At 42.4% G+C, this 11435-nt stretch overlaps 2 protein-coding genes across 2 annotated transcripts; both read right to left on the minus strand.

Moving 5' to 3' along the window:
- Positions 1 to 2462: 2462 nt before the first annotated feature.
- LOC122731760 (mas-related G-protein coupled receptor member X1-like) lies at positions 2463 to 3416 on the minus strand. The gene has a single exon (XM_043972037.1). The coding sequence runs from the start codon at positions 3414 to 3416 to the stop codon at positions 2463 to 2465; it is 954 nt and encodes a 317-aa protein (XP_043827972.1).
- A 6630-nt stretch (positions 3417 to 10046) lies between these two features.
- Positions 10047 to 10801, minus strand: LOC122732531 (folate receptor alpha-like). Its single transcript, XM_043972742.1, is given in 2 exon segments — positions 10047 to 10444; positions 10447 to 10801. Coding segments are annotated over 2 exon segments (750 nt in total). The 5' UTR covers positions 10799 to 10801.
- Between the last annotated feature and the right edge of the window lie 634 nt (positions 10802 to 11435).

Genomic DNA, 11435 nt, shown 5'->3' on the forward strand with positions numbered 1-11435 from the left:
TCATGGGGCCCAGAGTACCCCAGAAGTTCTCTGGGGCACATCAAAGAATCTTCTCCTTGAGAAACTAAACCAGAGGACAGATAAGAGAGCCTAGAGAGATAAGATGAACCAGTTCAGACTGAGCTGGCTCCACAATCTCCACCCTTCATTCGGGTCCCCCTTACCCCTGGGGAGATAAGTTTGGGTGTGACTGTTGCCTTTGTGTCCTGAAGAGAGAGATGGCTTGAGAGATCCATAGCCACTCCTCACCCTATTCCTCCAATTACTACCAGTGGGGGATGGTCCTCCACCCCTCACTAAAGGAACTTTTTACAGTCAGATGGTCACCCTCCCCCCCATCAGTCCTCTATAAAAGTACCTGCCAGCCTCCTGCTCAAGGAGATTGGTATCTCAAAGCCACATGCTTTGTGCCATACCTCTCTCCCCATTTTCTTTCATGGTTTCCCTTCCCTTCCCTAAATAAATTACCATCTTATTTTCACTGCTTTTGTGTGCAAGAGGGTATAATTCTTTAAAGAGGAATTCCTAAGGACCCCGAGTCCCTACCCCAAACCCTTACCCCATTTCCCCCCATAACATAAGGGAGCCAGCATCTCTGCTCCACTCCACACAAGGTTCCAGTGAAAGAGAGCCAGCCTCGCTCTTTCTTCATCCCACAAACCTCCTGTGAAACCGGAAACAGCCCATCCACATGCACACGCACAGCTCCAAGCTAATTGATAGCTTTGATTGACAGTACCCACAAGCAAACATTACTTCCCGACACCAAGGAACTGACCTTCCAAGCCACATGGCTTGAAATCAGACATCTCCTCATGGCAGAACTTTCCTACAGCATATCTCCAGCAGGGGACATCACTCCAATTCTCATTGTATTGACTGATTGATAAGGGAGGTGGTAGGAGAGAGAGAAAAATATCCAAAGGGTTGGAATGAATAGACAGGATTCATTTAGAATCATAACCAAATGTGAATAGGGTCCATTCCCCCATGAAATGGAAGAGAATAACAGAATGGACCTGTTGTTCAGTCATTTCAGTTGTGTCCAACTCTTTGTGACCCTATTTAGAGTTTTCTTGGAAAAGATCCTAGAGTGGTTTGACATTTCCTTCTAGAACTTATTTTTACAGATGAGGAACTGAGGCAAAGAAGGATTAAGTGACTTGCCCAGGGTCATACAGCTAGTAAGTGTCTGAGGCCATATTTGCACTTAGGAAGATGAATCTTCATAACTTTATGTGTGGAGCTCAATACACTGCGCCACCTTGCTGCTCCAACAGAATGGATACATCTAGATGGTGCAGTGGATAGAGCACTGGCCCTGAAGTTGGGAAGACCTGAGTTCAAATCTCACCTTAGATACTTACTAGCTGTGTGACCCTGGGTAAGACACAACCCCAATTGCCTTAAAAAATATCCAGGGCCATTTCCAATTGTCCTGATGTCTATCTTGCCACTGGACCCAGATAGCTCTGGAGGAAGGAGTGAGGTTGGTAACCTTGCACAGCTCTCCCTCATTTAAATCCAATTCAGTGCAAATCATGACATCTGTATGGTCCATTTCAAGGACAAATAACGACAACGGAATGGATTATGTGGTATCTTTCAGTATGTTGTTTATAAGAAATACATATGAAATTAGCACTCAGAGTCAAAATAAAATGTCAGAAAACCCCATTTCAATTTATTTTAACTGAAAAAAGATTGGTTAGAGGTGGTACTTTCAGATAAGACCACAGTAAAATATAGAAAAGAAAAAGATAAATAGGGAGACAGTATCATGCTTCAAGGCAACATCAGCGCTTAATATAGAGACACTTAGTAGCATAACATCTAAGTACTTGAAGGAAATTTCAATTGAATTGGAAGGAAAGAGAAGCAGTCAATATATTATTGTGGGTGACTTCAATATTCTCCTTTAACCATGGGCAAGTTGCTGAACCTCTGCCTGCCTCAGTTTCCTCAAGTATAAAATGGATGTCATGAGAGTACCTTCTTCTCATGGATATTGTGAGGATTGAATGACATATTTGTAAAGCACTTACTACAGTGTCTGGTATATTCTTATTCAGTTGTGTGACTTTTTGTGATGGCATCTGGGGTTTTCTTGGCAAAGATACTGGAGTGGTTTGCCATTTCTTTTGCTAACTCGTTTTACAGATGAGGAAACTGAGGCAATGGTTCAGTGCCTTTCTCAGGGTTGCAGTAAGTATCTCAGGCTAGATTTGACCTGAGGTTTTTCCATTCCAGGCCCTGGAGCTCTATCCTCAGCACCGGCCAACTGTCTGGTATGTAGTAGGCACCTAATAAATGCTTAGAGTTCAAATCCTAGGCACTAACATAAGGGATGAAAGGGGGAATCCTGGTTTCTCTCTGAGGGATGTTGGCAGGGGGCTGCAGGTGGGCTTGGGGCTAGGGGTTTATTTCAAGGACTCCCATGTCTGAGCATCTTGTTCTTAACTTCAGAATGAGGTCTCTGGGCTGTTGGTGTGGGGATTGTCTCTAATCCCACCTCCCAACTCCTGTTCTTCCCCCAGGGCCCTCTGGAGGATCACCCTGAGGGACTCCCTCCTTCTATGCCTTTGTCTGCCCAGGAAGAAGTAAATGATGGGGTTCACACTGCTGTTCACATAGGCCATGAGATGAGCAAACCAATAATGCATGGAAATTCTGCTCAAGTATTCTATGAAAAACCCGATCTCCAAGGGCAGGCCACAGACCAGGAACATGAGGACAGTGAGCAGCACCAGGAGGTAGAGCCTGGGAGGGTGCTGGCGCTGGAAGCTGCACTGGACCCTCAGCAGCAGAGTCAGGCTGGACACGCAGAGCACACAGGTGAGGAGGACGAACCACATGAACTCAGTGATGAATAAGAAGTCCAGGAAATACTGATGTTTAATACGAACATAAACGATAGCACCAGCTACCCAGAACAGAACAGGCAGAGCCCAGAGGACAGCGCACACAGCCGCAGACATGTGCTTGGGGCGGTGACATTTATACCAGATGGGGAAGAGCACGGAGAGACAGCGCTCGGTGCTGATGGCAGCCAAGAGGCTCAGGCCGACAACGTAGAAGCAGTATTTGGTGCACACTGCTACGTAGTATTTGAAAGAATAACCCAAGTAATCAACAAATCGATCTATGGAAATCAGAAAGGAGCAACAAAGGAAAAGGGCATCTGCTCCGGCCAGGTTGAGGATGTAGACGGAGAAGGGATTCCTGGGGATGCGGAAGCCCAGGAGCCACAGGACGGTGCTGTTCCCCACCAGTCCAGCCAGGGCAATGACCAGAGAGAGGATCTCCATCCAGTTACCTGAGAAAAATTCTCTCCCAACATAACTCCCGTTTGCTCTGCTCTCTGATGTGTAGTTATTAACATATTCCAGCTCCCCAGGTGTGGGGGACACAGCCATGGTGGTTGGTCTCAGCCTCAGGAAGCCCTGCTCCTCTCAGACGCCCTGGGAACACGAAGACAAGGCAGTGCATCAGCGACTTTTCTAGAGATTTGCCCCTCTGATAACTCCCTTTTCAGATTTAGTGCCTCCTCTTCCCCACTCCCCCGCTCTAGGGAGCCTCTAGGTGGCGCCACAGTGCAAGACGTTGGCCCAGAGTGAGAAATAATTTCAGATCTAGCCTCAGACACCTGCTATCTGTGTGTCCTTGGACAAGTCATTTAACATCTCTCTTCCTCAGGTTCCTCAAGTGTAAAATGGGGCTAATAAGAGCACCTCAGAGGGTTCTTCCAAGGATCAAATGAGATATTTGTAAAGTGTTTAGCATATAGTAGGTGCTTAATAAAGCTTGTTCCATTCCCCCCTTTCCTCTTTCTCCTGTCATGGTGTTACAATGTGACCCAGAAATGAGCCTCCTACATATGACTAGTGTTACACTTGCCTCTCCTCTTTTCCTGACCAGTCTCCAACCTACCCTTCATTTCCTCTTTCCTCTTTCTTTAGTCTATAGCTTGGGTTCTTTCTATGATCCTTGTGCACAGGCTTAAAAGTGGGCTGAACCACTCAATGTAACAGGCATTTCTTTATTCATTTATGTATATACAATGCATTAATTTGTTCATTTTCCTATTTATAATTTATAAATTCATATAATCATATTTTAAAATATCCATTAATAATTTTCCATTTTTTCCTTTTTATTGTTCAATATGTTGTCCCCCCACACAGAGTCCATCTTTTCTTATATTAATGAATAAAATAGAAAGAGAAAACTACTTCAGCATAACTAGCCATCATATTAACCAAATCTAACAGTATACACATGATTCTACTCTGGCTGTCACCTACCTCTGGAGTGGAGGGAAGGAAACATAACAATCTCTTTATTGTTTTGTTTGTGAGATGCTGAGAATAAAATAATTCAATAAAATAAAATACTGAGAATAAAATAATTGGTATTCCCATGGTGCTGGGAATACCAAGAAAATGAAGTTGGTTCTACCCTGAAGCAGGTAATGTTTCACCGTGTCTGGGCAGAAGGGAGGAGCCTACAGCACTAGGCAGTCATCTTATGCAAAGCCAGATAATTAACCAGCACAGAACAGGACCAACTGAAGGTTTTTTTCCCTGTTGCTTCAGGTTATATTTTTGACAAGTTATGTTTTTTTAGGGACAGATGAGCATGACAGAGTCAGGGTATTTCTCCAGACTCAGAAAGTGAGATGAGTCAAGGAGGCAACCATTCAGATTGAGCCATAGTCTTGGGAGGAGAGAGTGGGGACAAGAATAATGGCCCCCTCTGTCAATAGGTATCATTGAGGGATCCAAAGCCAAACTGCCCTTCACGACTAGGGACCATGTTGAAAATATTTTATATGTAAATGGGAAATATTTAATGAACTATATAAACATATTTTAAAAAAGGAGAAAAATCCTAAAAGGAAATTGCCCAAATCTCTTTGAACCAGAACTTAGAAGAAAGTGGAAGTAGAAAGTATCCCCTGGTCACCTCAAGAGAGAAATCTCCAAATACAGAATTCCAGGAACATGATGACCAAAATCCAGAGTTTTCCAGTCAAAGTGGGAAAAATCACTGCAAAAACCAAGAAAGAATTCAAGTAGTGAGGAGCCACAACTGAGACCACACATGATTTAACAGCAGAGAATAAGTAATATGATGTGTCAGAATGCAGATGGTAGGGGTTAACAGTCATAAATAATTTACTCAACAGAAATGAATATAATCCTGCAAGGGGGGGGGGAAAGAGATTTTTAATGAAATAGAGGGCATTGGAGCAATCCTGATGAAGAGACCAGAGCCATGTAGAAACACTGAAGTTCAAATTCAGGAGTCAGGAGAAACATCAAAAGGTAAACATGAATGAAGAATGATTAAAAAACCAAAGTTTTTTTAATGTGTATCCATCCAATTATCTATCTAAATATTCAATATAGAAATTTGTTTGGCTTGCCTACACAAGATTAGGAGAGGGACTTTGATTTTCTTTTTTCTCAATTGAGGGGCTGTGGTAGAGGGAGAGAAGGAAGATTTTTGCTGATTGAAAAAAGTGAAGGGTAACTGTGATGTGACATATAGGAAACCTAATGAGATTTTGGGTGACATTAATAGAGGCATAGGTAAAAAAAAAACCAAGGCGATGGTCCCCCTTCACTTGGCCCTGCTCAGGCCACCATGAGAGTTTGGTATCCTTTCTATATGCCACACTTCAAGGAGGATGGTAAAAGGTAAAATGTTCAGCAATGGGCAAACAGCATGATAAAGGGCCCTGTGTCAATGCATTGCAGCACATTGGGAGGTTTTGCTAGGAGAATAGGAGACTCAGGAAAGATGTAATAACTATTTCTGAGGAGTACACATGGTGAATCAGGGTTTCTTAGGCTATGATCAGATGATCATTTATCAGGTACCGTAAAGAGGGAATTCTTTTTCAGACATGGATTGGAACAGACTCACTAAAATCCCTTCAACATCTGAAATCCTATAGTCTTGTTATAATTTTGTCTCAACATTCCCATGAGGTAGACTCAAGGGTCACCCAATGTGCACTTTGAAGAGAACTTCTCTGGAAAATTTTTTGCCATTTTTCTCTTCCAGTGTGGCATGGGCCCCAAAGAGATTTCCTTTAATGAATTTTTCTCTCTCCTATCTCTCACCAGCCTCCCCTTGATGTTCCAGCCTGTCTCAGACAAACAGAATGGCAGGAATGGGACAAAGGGCTCAGAATGGCTGTGAGTTTTCTTCAAGCTCAGCCTCTTTGAATACTCTTAAGGATTAAATAAAGGATTCACTTTATTTCTGGACTGAAAATGAGGATCTTTAAGATCTCTTTAATCTTTGCTTCATTCTTTTGAATCTTCTCATTCTTTTGCCTACCTGCCCATTCTCCTGAATCAAGCCTAGAGACTGTGTGTAGGAACCCTCTGAGAACCTGGTGTAGAGCAGAACAGACAATATCTCCAAATACCTCCCACCTTCATATTAAAGGGGAGGAGAAGGATCTGAGTCACTCTCTCTGAGTGTTTACTGCTTAGATGACCAGGTCTCCTACTCTCTACCCCACCACCCTAATTTGTAGTCTTTCTAGATTCTTCTACATCCTGCTACTGTCTCCAACATATTGTCTATCACCCCCTCCGTATTTGTGTCCTTTGAATTGTTTTAATGTACTCTATGGCTTTCTTTAAGTGTTTGGTGAAAATTATAAAGAACCTATGCAGGGGCAGCTAGGTGGTGCAGTGGATAAAGCACAGGCCCTGGATTCAGGAGGACCTAAGTTCAAATATGACCTCAGACACTTGACACTTACTAGCTGTGTGACCCTGGGCAAGTCACTTAAACCTCATTGCCCCAGGAAAAAAAAAGAACCTATGCAAAGCAGGTGTTCCTGGTGCTCTATATGGGACTCTTCCTACCAAATCGATGTCAAAGGATTAATAATTTTTTTTGCCTGACAATTTAATCAGTTTTGAAATCATTTAACAGTACTATTAGTAATAATATTTCTATCATAAAAGGAGACTTAAAAACAATTTTCTAAAACACAAGTGAAACCTGTTATCCTCACAGAGTATCAACATTCACCCCCCCTTTTTTTTTACAAGATTCCCTTGTGTTTATTAAATCTATTTTTAAAAAAAGTTCTTGATGTAATAGAGCAAGATGTCACTTTAAAGGCTCTCTTACAAAAAAACTCCCATGAAGACCTCAAAATTCCTTGAAAGATATAACAGCGAAAACTATACTATAAACGTGAATATTAGATGAGGCATAAAACAGGGAGACTTAGTCTTGTCAAAGCATATGTTTCTTGATATCATGGGGGAGATCCAGTACAGAATCCAAGTCAAGAATCCAAGAAAAATTCTTCATAGATGATGAAATCCTCCAGAATCTCATGTTCATAGATGACATTGTGCTGGTTGAGATTCATATCCACTCAAAACAATTTGGTCTAACCATCCACACAGGAAAAACCTAATGAATATGCAGTTAGATGAACAATCTAGACAGATCTTCCACCAGGATAGATAGATAGCTTGAACAGACACTGAAAACAAAGAATTTAACCCAGAAGAAGGGGGAAAAACCTGCATTGCCTAAAGGAAATTATAGAACACCTTTAATTATCCCAAACTTTTCCTTAAAATGGAGTCCCATCTTTTTAATGCCAATATTATACTATTGGTGTGGTATGACTGTGTATCACAAAACACTCCATTTTCTAAAGAATTAAAATTAATTATTACTCAAAAGATAATGTAGAAGGGGCGTGATGGGTAGTAGTAGTGTGCAAAACATAAAAAAGGAATCACAAAGAAAACTGGAGCTAAGGGTATCAACAGGGAAAGGTATGAGTGAAGAAGTTGGATGGGTCATATGGTGAGAATAATAGATAGCAGTTGGACATCCCAAATACTCTATTGGTTTCCTCTTAATGTCAATAAAAAGCAAGGAAGCTTCTTTCTGTCTCTTTCTCTGTCTCTGTCTCTCTGTCTCTCTCTCAAACGCACACCCCTCATATTGAGTTGAACTTCCAACATGAGAGAAGTGGACAAGAATTGCACAAGATGTGCAGATATGGATGGTTTGTGATGTCCATCACTGGAGGTAGCAACCATATCGCTGAGATCACAGATCCATTCATGTATATGTTACTATTATTGTTGTATTTGATTAAAAAGTAGTATGTAGACTACCAAATACTTAAGAAAAATAACAGCCTATTACAGAGAAAAGTAATTGAGAGAATAACAATGCCTATTAACTTCTTTGCCTTTCTCCTCTTTATAACATATTTATGAAAATTATCTATACATATATCAGGGGGGCACCTAGGTGGCACAGTGGACAAAGCACTGGCCCTGGATTCAGGAGGACCTGAGTTCAAATCTGGCCTCAAACACTTGACACCCACTGGCTGTGTGACCCTGGGCAAGTCACTTAACCCTCATTGCCCTGCAAGGAAAAAAAAAAGTGTAGCCTATACATATATCAGGCATATCCTGGATAAAGGTATAAGAAGAGAGCTGCCTGCTTTCACAAACAGTATTTTATAGCTTACTACATTTTTGCAGTCACATAACTGACTAAAAGTTGCAGAGCATACAAGATTCTACTGTGCTTATTGTATGTGTGATGTGATAGAGTAGTTTCTCCAGCAAGATACCTCTCATAATATGAGTAAATGTAATGGGGATAATACCATGGAATATGTGCTCTGGCTTTGTACGAAAGGACTTGGACATTGAATTTTGCTGAGGGCAAGGTACTTTTAATTTGCTGATGTGATACAGCAACTCTTGATTGTTCCCTATGTGTCTGCACAACTGTGGGGCAGAGGGTAGGTGTCTGCAAATAGTATTGATCATTGGATGTCATGGGGGATAGACTCTTGTGGAGAAACCTTTTTCATTAGGCTACAAGAGTTATGGAAGAGCTCTACCACCTCACTTTTTAGGGCTGCCCTGGGAAAGATCCAGCACCAGCTCTCCCTTGGACTTCCAAAAAAAGAAAAAGGAAATTTCTCTCCCTTCTCTCCCCATCCCCACTCAACAGCAGCAATAATGGCTACAACTTAAGCACATAGCACTGAGAGCATGTTGCCTAGCTGAGTCTGAGCTTCAATTTCTTTCCTTTAGCCCAGCAGCCCTGTAAAATGAGAAACTTTTCTAACCTTGGTGACTACTGAGTTCTTGTATTCTAAGATTGGTGTTAACTGCCCAGCAGGAAATGCTTCCCATACTTACAGTATTTCTTTTCTTTCTTTGGAGGTATATGGTATGTTTCATCAATAGTCCTTTGGTCTGAAATGTACATAGTGATATTTCCCTGCATTCATTTATAAAGTAGATGTTCAGCTTCATGTCTTGTATTTTTCTCTTTCACTTTTGTGGTTTCATAGTTGAACTTTTTAGCATCCCAGGCAGCAAGGAATTGGAAATTGAGGGGATGCCCATCAATTGGGGAATGGCTGAACAAGTTGTGGTATATGAATGTAATGGAATACTATTATGCTGTAAGAAACAATGAGCAGGGGGCAGCTAGGTGGTGCAGTGGACAAAGCACCGGCCCTGGATTCAGGAGGACCTGAGTTCAAATCTGACCTCAGACACTTGACACTTACTAGCTGTGTGACCCTGGGCAAGCTGCTCAATCCCAACTGCCTCACTAGAAAAAAAAGAAAGGAGTAATATTAAGGAGGATTTCACTTTAGAGAGGGCAAAAACAATATTTAATTTCCCCTAAAGAAAAGAAGGAAGAAGAAAAGGGTAGATTTTGTTATGCAGAGAAAAAAGTAGGAGACTGGAGTTGGAGTCACTTAAAAGTGGGGAGAAAGGCACTCCCTGCCTCACTCAGTAGTGGTGTGGGGGTCTGTGAAATCCATCGTGTAGGGGGTTGGAGGTTTCCAGATCAGGTTTGAGGGGAAAGAATCCAGATGGGAGGAAGCCAGGGTTTCAGGAGAGCCAAGCTGTGTTGGTCAGGAAGCTGGAGTCCAAGGGGCTCACACTGGGAGTAATTTTGGCTATGGTTTTACATGTAGATTGGTGAGATTTCTTTGCTGATGAGGGTTAAGCCCAGAGAAGCAACAGCAGTGTCAAAATCAAGAAGGGGAAAGTGGCCTTCCAACTGGAGATGCCTGGGGCAGAGCCAAAAGCATAGGATTTAGCCACAGCTTCATTGGGGTTTCCTGAGGCTGGGTCAAACCACATCTGGATACATTTGCCACTGCCCCAGCTAAAAGAGCTTACTCTGTAAGAATGATTCCAAATATTCTCACATAGGGAAGCTGGTGTTGGGAAGTAAAATGGAAAAGGGTGGCAGGAAGCCTTAGCTGGGCACTTGTTAATCCCTGAAGTCCAATTCCAACCTTTCTGCCAGTTCTCTTTGCAGGTGTATGAAGTTTGGCAGTCCTCCCACCACTGGTTACAATCCTCCTTGCACAGGGGAACATTCAGGATCCGTTCCTCCAACTTGAGGACACCGGCTGGATCCAGGGTCCTAGGTTGGGGGAACACTCATAGAGACATGTGTCCTGGATAAAGTGGCATCTACAGGCTGGGGTCATCATCCCATAGTGGTTATAGTTGAAGCTGTACAGGGAGGAGGCGTCATCTTTGTGAATGGCAACACTGCCGTTTGCCGTGCAGCAGGCTCTCTTCTTCCATGGGCTACACTGGTTATGAAGGACATCTTCTGGGCCAGGCTGGAACTTGTGGTGCTTAGAATCCATGCAGACATTGAGCAGATCATTATCCTTCCAAAGCCCTTTAGCCATGGCCATGAGGCCCAGGTACAGCAACCCCCATCCTAGTTGAGTCATGGTCTGAGGGACCTGGCTGCAGTAGCTTCTCAGAGACTCTAAAGAAATCTCAACATTCACCCTTTTTAAGGACACTTCAGATATATGTGTTGCTATGTACCTATTCTTCCTTTTGACTTGCCTCTTCTCACCTGCCCTCAGCTCAGCACATCTAACTGGGTCACATCATATCCATGGGAAAACAAAGGCAGACATTTATAGGAGCCTGGCTGGGAAGCACATGAGGGAGAAAATGTGTTTTGTTTTAGGTACTTCTCACCTTGGGGCCCAAGGCCTTGATGTTCTTACTTTAGTCAGGAACATCTGAACCACATGCTCAGTACTTGCTTTTCAGTGCTCACTATGGTCAATTAGACAAACTTTCTTCTCTTTTTTACCCAAACATGGCATTCTTAAAGTCATTCAAATTACATTGAATTTTAAATGAGGGCTTAAAATATGTTGCCTCTTAATGTGCCTAGAAGTTGGTTTATTTGAGTTTTGCCAACCTCAGCAGACTGCTGATTCTTGGGTTCTAGAGAGAAGAGCAGTTAGTTCTTCACCCATCTGCATTCTGTATTAGTCAGCCCATTAAATAGCCATTAGTAAGCAGCTACTATGTCCTAGGCACTACTGTGTGTGTGTGTGTGTGTGTGTG

The sequence above is a fragment of the Dromiciops gliroides genome, chromosome 6 (assembly GCF_019393635.1).
Source record: "Dromiciops gliroides isolate mDroGli1 chromosome 6, mDroGli1.pri, whole genome shotgun sequence".
In the NCBI taxonomy this organism is placed as follows: Eukaryota; Metazoa; Chordata; class Mammalia; order Microbiotheria; family Microbiotheriidae; genus Dromiciops; species Dromiciops gliroides.